This window comes from Agaricus bisporus (genome assembly GCF_000300575.1).
Source record: "Agaricus bisporus var. bisporus H97 unplaced genomic scaffold AGABI2scaffold_10, whole genome shotgun sequence".
Taxonomy (NCBI): Eukaryota; Fungi; Basidiomycota; class Agaricomycetes; order Agaricales; family Agaricaceae; genus Agaricus; species Agaricus bisporus.
This window is the reverse complement of record NW_006267345.1, coordinates 1064609-1079755: the sequence shown is the minus strand read 5'-3', so window position 1 is coordinate 1079755 and position 15147 is coordinate 1064609. Positions and strand designations below refer to the sequence as shown.

At 41.5% G+C, this 15147-nt stretch overlaps 4 protein-coding genes across 4 annotated transcripts; 1 reads left to right on the top strand and 3 right to left on the bottom strand.

The window, feature by feature from the left end:
• Positions 1-4914: 4914 nt before the first annotated feature.
• Positions 4915-6024, bottom strand: AGABI2DRAFT_121298 (hypothetical protein; the record flags this gene model as incomplete). Its single annotated transcript, XM_006455316.1, has 1 exon — positions 4915-6024. The coding sequence occupies one exon, from the start codon at positions 6022-6024 to the stop codon at positions 4915-4917; it is 1110 nt and encodes a 369-aa protein (XP_006455379.1).
• A 3880-nt stretch (positions 6025-9904) lies between these two features.
• Positions 9905-11512, top strand: AGABI2DRAFT_194972 (hypothetical protein). Its single transcript, XM_006455315.1, has 7 exons — positions 9905-10018; positions 10079-10432; positions 10495-10717; positions 10773-10836; positions 10886-10988; positions 11041-11216; positions 11271-11512. Exons 1-7 carry the CDS (start codon positions 9934-9936, stop codon positions 11436-11438), a joined length of 1173 nt encoding a protein of 390 aa, XP_006455378.1. The 5' UTR covers positions 9905-9933; the 3' UTR covers positions 11439-11512.
• A 410-nt stretch (positions 11513-11922) lies between these two features.
• AGABI2DRAFT_209861 (hypothetical protein) lies at positions 11923-13544 on the bottom strand (the record flags this gene model as incomplete). The annotated part of the gene is made up of 8 exons (XM_006455314.1): positions 11923-12058; positions 12116-12434; positions 12492-12582; positions 12639-12763; positions 12815-12863; positions 12916-12935; positions 12987-13120; positions 13171-13544. 8 exons carry the CDS (start codon positions 13542-13544, stop codon positions 11923-11925), a joined length of 1248 nt encoding a protein of 415 aa, XP_006455377.1.
• On the bottom strand, positions 13517-15105 carry AGABI2DRAFT_187769 (hypothetical protein; the record flags this gene model as incomplete). Its single annotated transcript, XM_006455313.1, has 7 exons — positions 13517-13710; positions 13762-14029; positions 14087-14292; positions 14346-14572; positions 14627-14702; positions 14754-14980; positions 15036-15105. 7 exons carry the CDS (start codon positions 15103-15105, stop codon positions 13615-13617), a joined length of 1170 nt encoding a protein of 389 aa, XP_006455376.1. The 3' UTR covers positions 13517-13614.
• Between the last annotated feature and the right edge of the window lie 42 nt (positions 15106-15147).

Genomic DNA, 15147 nt, shown 5'->3' with positions numbered 1-15147 from the left:
ATGAATTACCGGTTTAGGAGTTGTTTGTACTTGTGGACACTTTTATGGATTGCTTACTTCTTACTCCACTCTTCTTTTCTCATGTCAAATGTATAATTAGTTTATTTTCTCATACGTACTTCTTTTCCCATGTCAGTATATAAATAGTTACCTAGGGTAGTTGGTCTGTGCGCCGTAGTCTAGGTATATAAAGTAGGTAGAAACTTGTAGAAGACTCCGTCGAGTTCTCTTAGGTTCACGCCTAATATAACTTTTGTCACTTTCCTCTATAGTTCTTAAGTTCAGGTGTGACCTGTGACATCACAGTCACAGTTGCCCTAACAGTCGTTGAATGGTTTTGTTCTTCTGGCACATGTCGCATCCTCTGACATATCTTCTGATATCCGTTTTGATTGTGGGCCACCAAAAGGTCCATTTAACTGATTCTAGCATTCGGTACGTTCCAGGATGTCCGGCGTCGGGGAAATTATGATGATCGTGAAGAATGGAATCTCTGATCTCCTGGTTATCCGGAACATAGATCCTCCCTTGTCGGTAAATGATTCCATTGTTCTCCCATACTTTTTCTGGGTGCTTCTTCATCTCTTCTATTACTTTGGTTTCTCGTCTTTCACATTTCCTAATCTTCTCAAGTAGGGTTTCATCGGCTATGATTTCGAATCTTCGATTGTGGAGTAAGGTGACGTCATAGATGGGAATGGATTCTTCAAGTCTTCGGATGAACATTTTCTCCTTGAACATTTCTACTCCTCGGTTGTCGTTAGATGTGTCAGGTTTGATTAGTCTTGACAGGATATCTGCTTTGGTGTTTGTCTTCCCAGGAATGTGTCGTAGAAGGAAATCGTATTCCTGTAGCATGAGGTACCATCTTGCTTGTCGAGCGTTGAGCTTTTGAGGTTCTCGGAAATATTTGAGGTTCTCGTGATCTGTCCATATCTCAAATTGCTCCTTTGCATCCAATAGGTAGTGTCGCCATAGTTTCAAAGCTTTTATGATAGCTAGTAGTTCCTTGTCGTAGATCTCGTAGTTTTGTTCGGCTTCGGATAATGTTTTCGACATGAATGCGACTGGGTGCCATTTGTCTTCCTGTTCCTGTGATAATACTGCTCCTGTTCCATAGTTTGATGTGTCTACTTCAACTCTGAATTGTCCTTTGTCCTTGGGTAACGCTACATCAGTAAAAAGTTATTCTACTTGACCAACTTGAGAAAAATAGCACTTGAGAGCAACTTGAAAAAAGTTTCAAGATGATCAAGTAATGTCTCAAGTAAGAATTCAAGAGATTTTACTTGAAAAGCTTCTTGAAAAAATGATTTATGCTTGAAATAAACTGTCAATTTTCAAGTTTTCTCAAGTATAAGCAAGTACATTTCAAATCTCATCAAGTATAATCTCAAGTTGTCACTCAAGTAAGCCTCAAGTGAAATTCAAGTAAATTTCAAGTTTCTTCAAGTAAGCCCCAAGTAAGCCTCAAGTAAATTTCAAGTTTTTTCAAGTAAGCCTCAAGTATACTTCAAGTAAGTTTCAAGTTTCTTCAAGTAAGCCTCAAGTAAGCCTCAAGTAAGCCTCAAGTAAGCCTCAAATAAGCCTCAAGTGAGCCTCAAGTTGTCACTCAAGTAAGCTCAAGTCAGACTCAAATTGATATGAAGATTAATTATGATTAGATCTGTTCTAGAGATTGTCTTACCAGCTTTAAAATTCTGGAAAAATCACGACAAATCATAAAGTATTAAAAGAACATAAGTCTATATGTATGTTTTCGTCGGAAAACATACCAGTTATGGAGATATAGAAAAACATGACAAGAATGTCATGTTTAATACTGGCTCCTGTGCCGATTTTAATGTTTTAAGAGTGTAAATATATGTTCTCAAGGTCCAGGAATTCGAATCTGGTTTTATATTTATTATCTGATCAATACTTGAGGAGCTATAGCGCAATTTTGGGTTTATCATATGTTAAATGTGCCATATCTCAATAGGCTTTCATCTAACAAATGATCTAACAACATATTCAGACTCCCCGACCTCGAAACTATAGGAATACACTTTTAGATCATTAAAATCCATGCAGAAATGACCCGAAAATATCTCCTACCTATGATTTGAGGAACTTTGACTCGAAAATCCTAAGTCCAGCAGTCACATGATGTCATGTGACATGTTGAACTTCTGTTTCGAGCATGACCATTGATCCTTCCTCATCACCACCATCATTCCTCCCCTCCCCTCCTTCCCCTTCCCTCCTCATTGCTCTCCTAGGCTTATATTCAAGTGAGTAACTTCCCTTCCCTTCCCTAGCTCTCTCCTAGCTAATTCTAAGCCTAATTAGGGCGCATTTTTGCCTATTTGGGACGCATTTTTAGGGGTATTTTGGGGGATATTTGAGGGAGGATATGGTGGATATGTAGGGGGATGTATAGAGAGATTCTTGGGGGAGTTTGGGAGGATTTGGGGGAGATTTCAAGGTCTCTGGTGAGTGCTTCTATCTTTCTATCTTTCTATGCTCATTTGTTACTTGTAGAACATCTTCCCTCTCCTCTATCCTTTCCCATTCTCTAATCCTATCCCTCTGTATAGATTATATCCAATGTATTATATTTACTATGCTAATATAAACATTTTGTTGACTTATTGAAGAGCTTTTGAGTTTACTTGATGAGACTTGATGTATACTTGATGAACTTGATACATACTTGAGTCTACTTGAAGAACTCTTGAGTTTACTTGATGAACTTGATACATACTTGAAGAGCTCTTGAGTTCACTTGATGAGACTTGATGTATACTTGGCCATATTATAGCATCAGTAGGAATTATTGGGTTTATTGAACAACTTGAAGTGATACTTGAAGCAATACTTGATGCTACTTGAACAACTTGAAGCGCTACTTGAGCAACTTGAAGAAATATTTGATGCTACTTGAAGAAATATTGAAGTGATACTTGATGCTACTTGAGCAACTTGAAGCGCTACTTGAACAACTTGAAGCGCTACTTGATGCTACTTGAGCAACTTGAACAACTTGACAACTTGAAGAAATATTGAATTGATACTTGATACTACTTGATGAATCTTGATACTACTTGATGAATCTTGATGCAAACTTGAATTTACTTGGTGAATCTTGATGCATACTTGAGAATACTTGAGAATACTTGATTACTATATCAAACCAATTTGAAGACTACATGAGAATTTACTTGAGAAAACTTATTTACTTGAGGGTCCTTGAAAATGTCACTTCAAGTAGCTCTCAAGATTAGACTCTGACTTGAGACACTTGAGGAAAAATGCTACTTGATGACTACTTGAAGTTTTTTCAAGATGGCTTCAAGTAGCTTCAAGTAGCTTCAAGTAGAAAAACTTTTTACTGATGTAAGACCGGTTTGCTGGCGATAGCTTGCTTGATTTGTTCGAAAGCTTGTTGTTGTTCATCGTTCCAATACCATTTCTCCCCCTTCTTAGACTTCAGCTCGTTTAGTGGTTGCACGATGGTGCTGAAATTTTTGATAAATCGTCGATAGAAGTTGGCAAAACCTAAAAAACTTTCGACTTGTTTGACCGTGGTAGGGACTGCCCAATCTCGTATTGCCTTGACCTTTTCTTCTTCCATTGTTGCCTTTCCGTTCCCAATAACCGTTCCTAACACCGTTGTTGATGAGACATTGAACTCGCATTTCGTCCGTTTAAATGATAAATTGTGTTTCTCCGCGATTTTGAGAAAACGTAAAGTCCGTGCTTCCAATTCTTCATCGTCCTTTGCTGGAATGATGAAATCATCCATGTAGTTGGCTAAAGATCCGTCTTGTATCATTTCTCGAAAGATTGTCGCCATCATACGTGAGAAGGTGGCGGGGGAATTACTCATTCCAAAGAACATGACCGTTGGTTCAAATAATCCGCGATTCGTCAAGAATGCTGCTTTCCATTCATCCCCTTCTCGTATCCGAACGTTGTTATACCCCCAGATAATGTCCAATTTGTTGAAAACCTTGGCGTCTTTGAGTTGATCTAATACTTCACTGATGAGGGGTAGTGGCGTCTTGTCCTTGATCGTGATTTCGTTCAGTTTCCTATAATCCTGACATAACCGTAGTGAACCGTCTTTCTTGGGAACGAAAAAACATGGTGCTGCATAGGGTGATTTCGATGGTCGGATTCGATTGGTAGCCAGATTTTCATCCAAGAATTTGTCCAGTTCTTCTCTCTCTAGTGGTGTCATGCTATAAACCTTTGATGATATCTCCGTTGGTGCGTTTTCCGTGAAGTTAATTTCGTGATCCCATTCCGTTCGTTCAGGCAGTTTGTCGAAGTTCTTTCTGTTGAAAAGATGGGCGAAGGGTTTCATGTATGCTGGTAAGTCCTCAGGGTTCGTTGGATCCGGTTCTTTTTCCTCAGTGTCTTCGTTTGACTGTAATCGTCGTATTCGTGGTTCGAAAGAGATGTCAGTATGGGGAAAAGAACATGATGTGGGGCACCGGTTGAATTTGATCATTCCTTGTTTCCAATTGATCTCGGGGTTGTGGTTTGTTAACCAATCATGACCTAGAAAGAGGTCGGATGACTGTAATGGAGTGACGACCACGTCCAGTTGCTCGTTATGACCGTTGATGTTTAGATCTATCTTCGCGAATTTGGTGATATCCTTCTTTCCTGCTATCGTTCCATCTGAATTCCTGCATGTGATCGGCCGTTCCAATTTCTTCGTCGTGATCTTCATCTTCTTTACTAATCCTTCATTGATACATGTGTGTGTGCATCCCGAGTCGACCATGGCTGAGACTTTGAGTTTCTTTCCGTTTGTTGTAGTGAGGAGGGGTTTTACTTCCAGTTCTTGCACTCCTAGACGTTTTTGAGGGACAACATATCGATTGTTCATTTGTCTAGGTACATTGGTTCGCGAGGTCGTGCCTACTCAGAACCATCGGAAAAACCCTGCTCCTTCTTGGAGTCGTCTTCATCGTCAGAATCCTCGTTCATCGCTCTAATCCTTCCACTCCTGTTGCTTCGGCAATTCTTTGCAATGTATCCCATTTTCCCACAACTGAAACACTTGAAGCTCTTCTTCTCTCCAAAATTCTTCTTCTTCTCTTCGCAGTCCTTCCTGATGTGTCCGAACTTTCCGCATTTGTGACATTTGGGTTTCCCATCCTTGTCCCATTCGAATTTCTTCCATCCTATCTCCATTGGTTGTCCACTTCCTCCGTAAGTGATCCCAGTATCGGTTTTGTGATCAATCCTTTTCATCGTCTCTAGTCCTGACCCAACTTGTAGAATCGCGTTATTCCAATCTTCCCTCAACTTTGGAATGTCTTTACTTGGATATCCTAAGATCGTTTTGATAATGTCATGACGGGTGTGACGTTTAAGGAGGAAAATGGCGTGTTGGTCGTCGATTTTGGCTTTGTACATGAGAGCTGTGAATTCGACTAGGAAGTCCATGGTGTTCCTGTTTCCTTGTTTGAGGGATTCAATCCTTTCTTCTGCTATATCCTTCTCGTTTCCCTTTCCAAATGAAGTCTTGAGTTCTTCTTCAAAAGTATCCCATGTGTATGTGAAGTTGGTGGCGATTTTCTCTGTCCATATATCGGCAAAACAGCTGGGGACTGGTCCTTTCAATCGTACGATGGTAGCGATAATCTTCTGGTCGGTGTCCGTGACCTTGTTGTATTTGAGGAAAAGCGTCATGCTCCTCCACCATTCTGAAAACTGTTCTCTATCCCCTCCAAAATCCTTCGGGTTCGGGATAAGCGACTTGAGTACATCTGTCTGTTCGTTAACGGTTACGGCGGTGTCGTTGCTCATGTTGTCGTTGTTTCGGGTGTTCTGATCGTCTGTGTCGATGGTGTTCTCGTTCTCTGTCTCTGTGTCGACGGGGTTCCTAGTATCTCTGTAACTCCTAAAGTCAACTGGTTGTCGTTTCTTCTGGTTCTTCCTGTTCTGGTTTCTCCTAGTAGATCTGGCTACTTGTTCGTAGGGTTCTTCATCTAGACTGTCGTAGTTGTTTGTCTCTGCGCTCATACACTACTTCTCTGGTGCCCGTGTGGCTAAAATTCGTCTGATGCCCGTATGGCTAAAAAATTTCGGTTCTGCAGCAAGAGTAAGCTGCACAGTACCCTTCCAAGGTACTTACTAGTTGCAAGGTGAGCTAGGGACGCTTTACCAAATGTTACGACCTTAAAGCAAATGCTCAGGTTGCAGCAAAGGCAAAGACTTGAGGGCGAGTAAGGGGAAAAGCAAGTTGGTAAAGCGTAGGGAAATACAGAGAGTATCTACGCTTACTTATACTAAGACTATCTACCCGAGGTAACTAACTATAGAACGGGCTGAGTAACCATGACCAAGGTAGATGAGTAATCAGTGAGAAGGAAAGTATAGACTAGGAAGGAGGATGATCAATCATGAGAATAGAAGATTGATCATGAGAAGGAAAAGATATAACAGGTAACATGAAGGATCAATCAAGGGAACAATAAGAATGATCCTGAGAAGGAAAAGATAAACAAGGTAACGTCAAAGAGAAAGTGACATGGGAAAGAATGATGGGAGAAGCGTAGGTGGGGAAGAGTATATCCAGGGATATGGAAATGAGTAAGCATGATGACGTCCCTCCAATAGGTTGGTAAATTCATAACACTCAACTTCACCATGTAGAAACAATGTTTCTACTTGGTTAGGTGGAGACTTGAATACAAAGTCTTAGTCTAACTATACGCTTGAACCGTCAGACTTAATTGCTAAGCTCTATAAACCGCTCTCAAGCTCTTAGTACTATAACGGCGCATTTGAGTTACTCTTCTCGATTCATCAAGGAGGTCTCCTTGGTTACGCTTTAGAACTCTGAGTATTTCTATCGACGTAACGCCCCAGCTTAGGACCGGGCCGGGGTCACTATAACAGATCGCTTCTTTGCGGGGAACAAAATCATGGTACACTCCAACGGCTTAGATAACGACCCCATCGTCGCTATCACATCAGGAAAACAGGATTTTTCTTAGTTCTACTTAGAGCCACTTAGAGCTACTTCGAGTATCTTAATGACAAGCTAAGAACATAAAGAAGGTTCAGAAGCACAAGAATATCCAGGTTACTTAAATGATTCTTAGAAATTCAGCTCAAAGATAAAAATAAGAAAATCAAGAACCAAAGAACACTAAAAAGACTTGACCTTCTCAACAAACATTATAGACTTAGCTTAAGGAAAAAAAAAAGAAAACCAAGGATCAAGGAATGTTTAAAAGAGCTAGACTTTTTCAACAGAAGTTTAAAGTTAAATCAAGATCATCAACTTTTTCGAGTGTAACCAATTTTATGTTCACTATAAAACATGTTTAGAGAGACATTACATTGTATGCTCTATTCTACTGCTTGTAAAATTCCGGAGAAATCACGACAAATCATAGAATATTAAAAGGTTATATGTATGTTTTAGTCGGAAAACATACCAGTTTTGGAGATATGGAAAAACATGACAAGAATGTCATGTTTTATACTGGTTCCTGTGCCAATTCTAATGATTTAAGAGTGCAAATATATGTTCTCAAGGCCCAGGAATTCGAATCTGGTTTTAGATTTATTATCCGATCAATATTTGAGGAGCTATAGCGCAATTTTGTGTTTATCATATGTTAAATGTGCCATAACTCAATAGGCTTTCATCCAACAAAGAATCTAATTAGATATTCGAACTCCCCAACCTCGAAAATATAGGAATACACTTTTAGATCATTAAAGGCCATGCAGAAATGACCCGAAAATATCTCCTACCTATGATTTGAGGAACTTTGACTCGAAAATCCCAAGTCCAGCAGTCATGTGACATCATGTGACATGTTGAACTTCTGTTTCGAGCATGACCATTGATCCTTCCTCATCACCACCATCATTCCTCCCCTCCCCTCCCTCCCCTTCCCTCCTCATTGCTCTCTAGGCTTATATTCAAGTAAGTAACCTCTGTCCTATAAATCTCGAATTAGTTATTATGTATTTAAATGCGTTATGACACGTCAGCTAATTTATAGTATTAAAATGCATTCCCATGCCAGGGAAATTAACCGTTATATCACCTGTTTTGACATCGCAAAGATGTCACAACACATATGTTGTAACACTCACGTGAATATCGAAATAAAGTTCTGATCTAAATAGAAATAATGAAACTCTATTTAGTCTATTTGGCTATGTTTACTCGCTTTCCGGAAAATAATGACATCCCTCCCCTTCCCTAGCTCTCTCCCAGCTAATTCTAAGCTGGTTTAGGACACTTTTTTGCCTACTTTGGACGCTTTTTTGGGGGATTTTTGGAGGGTTATTTGAGGGGATACTTGAGCAGATAATTGGGAGGATAATTGGGGAATGTATGGAGGAGTTTTGGGGGGGTTTTAGAGATTCTCTGGCCCCTGGTGAGTGCTCTCTATCTCTGTATGTTTTCATACTCATTTGTTACTTGTAGACTATTCCTTTTTACATCATCACTCCCTCATCATCACTCTCTCATTCCTTTTGTATAGATTGTATCCAATGTATTATATTTACTATGCTAATATAATCACTTTCACTCTTAAGCTTCTTATTATTGTCTTAGTTGACCTTGAGTGTCTTAAATTTGTACTTGTGTGACTTTAATATGACTTTTTATCAATTTATTTTTATGTCAACATTTTTATATTTATGAGAAAGACATCAACTAAGTACAGTTTAAGTAACTTTTAAGTCATTTCCAGGAACCTTGAGATACACAGGCCTAAGTATCATTAAGAAGATTAAGAAAGGTATCCGTTCTTAATTGTTTCTTAATGACTGATTAAGACCAATTAAGATCAATTAAGAAAAAAACCATTTTCCTGATGCACCACCTACATTAAATCCCACGACTGCCTTTTTCCACAGACACCCTGGCTTTGGCTAACTTCCAACGGGACGCCGCCTACTCGCCGATGGTTTCTGAACCGTTTCCACCTACACTTTGATGCACAATACGGAGGCCATTCCATGTGCGCAGGTGGCGCAACAACACTGGCTCAGAATGGAATGTCTTTTGACATCATCCAAACTCTTGGACAGTGGTCATCGGAAGCGTTCCAAATATACATTCACACACACCCTTCGCTTCTACATTCTGTTGCCTCCGCACACAATCCCTGACGCTGTGGCATGGACCACGCTGCATGGTTGCAACATCTTATCTTCCTCCCCTACCGGCTTCCCTGTTTCATGTCACCGTGGCTTTGCTGTGGTGTCATCCTTTGATCTCTTTTCTTCAAGTAGCAAATTTAGCCCGAACCAACCCGAGAATTTCCACTTCCCGGGCACATTCCTAATTTTTTCCTTTTTAACTCGAATCATACAAGCCTTCATAATTATACTTCCGAAAATCTTTTTCTATTTCCCTCGAATTGTACGAGTCTTTATTAAAATATTTCCTCGAATTTATGAGCATTAATATCTATTTCAATTGCTCTCTAAATGTATATTAGAGACTATACGAAAAATGACTACTCGCAGGCAGCGGAAATCCCGTGCCTGCGTAATTGCTATTCAGATATCTAGACTGATCCTATCACATCCCGTCAAAGCCTCGTCATTGGGCAAAGAAAAAAGAAAAATTCCTGTAGGCTCCTTGTGTTCACATTACGGTGTAACGGGAGGAAAAGTTTAAAACATTCAAAGAAAAAGTGTCTCAATAGTCAATACAGAAGCCACCGAAACTTACATATCCATTTCTAATGATTGATCACTGACAGTATAGAAGTTATCATCCAATGAGCTATAAAATGTCGAAGGCATCATATTCTCATACAGCCAAGCAAGGGGACTGGAGACGAAGTCGACACTTTCTAGTTGGGATAGTGGGAAAATAGAACGTGACCCCGTGACTCGTGACAAGGCTCTACTGCGCCCTCTGATTAGATCCTGTATCTCTCTCTTTCCATGGACCCCGGGGCACCCCTTGTCGTCGATAACGGTACCGGCTTTGTCAAAGTCGGATACGCAGGCTCTAACTTCCCTGAACATGGTATGTTAACTTGAAGCCCATTGTTTATTGCGCCTCATTCAAATATTTATGTGACTATAGTATTTCCCTCTATTGTTGGTCGCCCCATTCTCCGTGCCGAAGAACGTGTCGGTTCAGCAGTGATCAAGGATATAATGATCGGGGACGAAGCTGCCCAGAACCGTAACTACCTCCAAGTTACCCAACCGATGGAGCATGGTATCGTCAAGAATTGGGAGGATATGAAACATCTATGGGATTATACCTTCAACGAGAAGATGAAGGTTGACCCCAGAGGACGGAAGATCTTACTGACGGAACCCCCAATGAACCCAAGAGTGAACAGGCAAAAGATGTGTCAAGTTATGTTCGAGGATTACGGATTTGAAGGCGTCTACGTCGCTATACAGGCGGTTTTGACTCTCTACGCTCAAGGTGCGTCCAATCTACAACATTCCTCTGACTAACTAATTCTGATTGGAATACTCCCTATGTAGGTTTAACAACCGGGGTCGTCGTGGACTCAGGGGACGGTGTAACTCACATCGTTCCGGTGTACGACGGCTTCGCCATGCCCCACTTGACTCGTCGACTGGACATCGCCGGTCGCGATGTAACACGATACCTTATCAAACTGCTGCTTATGAGGGGATACGCGTTCAACCGAACGGCCGATTTTGAGACAGTGCGCGAGATTAAAGAAAAGCTATGTTATGTTAGGTGCGTGTCGTTACCCCTCTCCACCGAATCATGGTTCTCACCACACTCGCATCAGTTATGATCTGGATCAAGATACCAAACTGTCAGAAGAGACAACCGTCCTAGTAGAGAGCTATACGGTGTGCTCCGTCCCTGCAGTAACATACGCTAGGAATTGATCTCAATTAGCTACCTGATGGACGAACTATCAAAGTCGGTTCAGAACGTTTCGAAGCACCCGAATGCATGTTTCAACCCCATCTAGTTGACGTCGAACAGCCAGGCGTCGCAGGTATGTATGTATCTCTCACCTCACCCCTCCAAATAACCCTTTCGTATCATAGAAATGCTATCTCAAACGATTCAATCCGCGGCTGTCGATGTTCGCCCTGAATTGTACAAGCACATCGTGCTATCGGGAGGATCGAGCATGTACCCAGGTCTACCTAGTCGATTAGAGAAGGAAATGAAACAGCTTTATTTGATGCGTGTGTTGAACGGAGACCCCTCACGTTTGAGCGTATGTGTCTCGATTTCTTCTCTCGATTAGCTAAATTATGCATCGTTCTTGCAGAAATTCAAAATAAAAATCGAGGATCCTCCCCGGAGGAAACACATGGTCTTCCTTGGTGGTGCTGTATTGGCGGATATCATGAAGAATCGTCAAGAATTCTGGATAACGAGGGAAGAATGGTTCGAACAGGGCGTGAGAGCTCTAGACAAACTTAACAGAGGCGAGTAAAAGAGAAGAAGTGATTTCTTGTAGGAGTAGGATTCTCTGTACGCTTGATATTTAGGAAAATAGAAAGTTACCATGGAACAACTAGGCGTAGGTAAGGGTTAGCTCGAAATGTATGCTTTATATCTGAGATGGATCAAAATATATCCTGCCAAAGGACGGCCTCCAAACGCAGCTCATCCCAGCATTATAAATCGAATCTATGAATACGAGATCTACCTGACATAGGGAAAGTAGCGCTGGGGAATTTTCCTCGTTAACTTTGAAACTGCGAATTATCAACTTCACCACCTTTCTATAGTCTCCGGTGCGCTCATCTGATATCAGCACGTTGTTAAGTTTCGTCGGCAGAGAAGCGAGATCGTTCAGCATAATAATCATGGCAAGGCGCACTCTCCGCATTTACAAAAATTGAAATAACAAAAGTAACATAACTCCACTACCTGGTACATGTAGATATGAATAAATCAGAATAAAAAACAATAAATTATACACCATTTTGCTTTAAGATCCACGCTGAATGACGACTCCAAGAATTAAGGTCCATCTGAACTAGTTTAATTAATTCAGTCAATTGAAACTCCAACTGCGGCTTATTCTTCAAAGCCGATACGATATATGTTCTACAAAAAGACATATCTTCAGATAGGAAAAAGAAAGAAAAAAGGTGATAGACTTACATTACAGTACCTGGTTTTAAAGCCATATCATCCTCCGTTGAAACAGGACCGTAATACCCTTTGTCTTTCAAACTCAACTTCCGACACATATCATCGAGGCTTAGCTTCTTCTTGTGCCAATAATTGTACGCTCGAAGATGTTGTTGTTTCACGGCCTCAACAGATGAGTCCAACTCTGCAGCGACATTTTCTAGAGGCCAAGTCACATTACTAGTGAATCGGCTCCGGACATCGCCCTCGAGTGAGCAAGAGTAAATTCGCGAAAGAATCAAAAGTTCGTTGTAGACCATGAGAGACGAATGAGCGTCATTTGCGGCATCTAATCAAACAACACATTCAATCACGTTGCTTGACAGAGAGATGGAAGTGAACATACACTCTTGTTGTTTCTTACTCAAAGGCTTTTCCCAATTGCTTATCCGTTCTTCCCCTTTCTCCAAAATGCGTTGACAGTAATGTTCAACGAGCTTGTAAAAAACAAACGGTTGAGCATGAAGCATTATTGCTCACAGCTCATGCCTACCTTGGCAAGGCTAACGATCTTGCGTTTGGCGACAGGCGATGGATCAACAATCAAAGCGAAAGATCCCAGCTCAACGAGATTCTTTGCGAGGATTCCATAGTCTCGAAAGAGTTTCTTTCCATCATCTGAAACCTAGCGTGAGCGAGCCTTAATAAACGAAAAAAAATTGACCCTACTGAGGATATTAACGCCAACTTTTGCAACATCAGGATTTTCTATGAGTGCCTAGAATCTCTGTTGTGTCAAATGTACGAGAAGAGAGTAAAGTCCGTCATACCTGGAGACGAGATGGGAATCCTAAGGATAGTTTCTTTCAGCCTCAAGATTTTTGATAATGAGGCACCTTACTCCGCATGTTATTTATCTGTATTACAAGAATAACGCCCTTGTTATCTGCGATTTGTACAACAGAGACTTTGCGTTCTCGTTGTCCAGCGCTTCCAGAAAAATTCACCATCCATTCGAGGTCCATAGCAACGGCCCTGGCATCAGTCAGTATAGCAGATTTGCAAGAAGGGGAGGGGGAACATACCCTGGGCAAAGACCTTCGATCAACTCATTGGCTTCCTCTTCGTGCGTGGTATAAACTATGCAAGTTTTCGGGTAATCCTTGTACGAATATAATCGGAGATTTTGTTTGACAGGCGACGCCTGTTGTTGTGTACTAATCGTCGCCGCGCGCCGCGTCTTGTCTAATGCATTATTCTGAGTATTATTCCCCAGGATTGATCTTGGATATTGAGATTGAGATTGGGTATCATTGTCGTCCAATTTGAGCTTGCGAGCGGTACGTCTAGACGCCGGTTTGATTTCGCCTTCGTTAATATCAAGCGCGTCAAGCGACGCGAGCAGATTGCTTTGCTTTGACGGGGATGAAGTTAGACGACGAGTGACCGAGTTGAGCATTCTAAGTTCTAATAAAGGAGACATTTTGGCAAAAGACAACGACGCGATCCCAACTCGACTAATCACATGACTAAGTTTCGCCCTCTGCAGCCCGGGCAGCCCTCCTCGCCTTTTTCGCAGCATTTGCAGCCGCAGCCTTGGCTTTTTTCGCCTCTGCACGAGCAGCCTGACAAGAACATTTCAGTATAAAACACTCAAAGTCGTTCGTTTCACCAACCTTTTCTTCCTCTTCTTTCTTGCGAGCTTCTTCTTCGAGCTTCTTCTTTTCTTCCTCTTCCTGCTGCTTCGTCTTTTTCGGAGGACCGCCTGCTGCACCACGCTTCTTTGCCTCTCTAGCTTCCTTCTCCTCTTGCTTGATGCGTTTGATACGGGGGTCAAGACCCAAAGTTAGGTCTACCAGACCGCGAAGCTTGGCAGTATCTTCCTTCTTTCTACGCGCACGCTCCGACTTGTTTTTCTTTTCCGTATAACGTTTGTCATCACGGCTACAATCAAATTTGGTTAGTGAAGAAGAGACCACGAGTAATCATCAGACATCTTACTTATCACTACCTTCATTGACCTCCTTGTCCCACCACTCAAAACTCCTCCAGCTATCAAAGTTGTACCAAAAATCGTAGAACCCTTCGACTTCTGCTTTCGTAGCATCTACAGCACCGAGAGGCGGTACCGGCTGAACACGAGAGAATCTCGAATAATGCTCGAAAATCGGGCCAAAAGTGGTAAAAAACTTGAGATCTTTTTTGTTCTATTGTCATTGGTAAAAAATTAAAATCAAAAAGATCTCGCGAAATTGCTCACCTTGACAGATGTCGACGGGAGATCTTCTTCCCATTCAATAAAAGTAGGATCCACCGAATCGAATTGACGGCGTTTTTCAGGATGACTCAAGACCTCGTGTGCTTTTTGAATACACTTGAAGAACGCATCATCGTTGGTATTGATGCCAGAAAATTGCAAGGCATTGGTGGGAGGTGTAGCGGAGGACACCTTTTTATCGGGGTGGTGTTTGAGAACCTTTTTGCGATCTTCATATCTTGATTAATTGGTCGTCTGATGTAACAAGAAAAAAAAGACATTACGAGCGATCTTGATCTGGTCTTGAGTTGCGCGGAAACGCAGATGCGAAAGACCAAGAACAGCATAATAATCGTGTTTCTAAAAAACACTATCAAGAATGAATTTATGAAAGATAATAACTCGACGCACCTTCCATTCTTTAGGATCGAGATCAAGCACCTCATCAGCCTCTGGCTCATCGCCAACACCCAAATCGTCTTCGCCATTAGCACCATCCGCCTCCAAAGCGCGCTTTTTATCAAGTTCATCTTTGAGATGACTGTCTAGAGCCTCGAAATCGTTCGCATGTTTGAGAGAAAGTTTGAGATGGTTGAGATAAGCTGGTCCTATGGGCAGCAGGGTCCTGTGGCTCGCCGCTAAACAGAAATTCAGAAAAAAAAAACACGGCGAATCCAGAGACTGTTTACGCACGAGTGAGTCGCGAGGTCGACGCTGTCGGAGGAGCATAGTCGGCGGGGAGGACGGGGGCAACGGTGGCCATCAATTAAAAAAATATCAAGAATATTCGTTTGTTTTCTTTTTT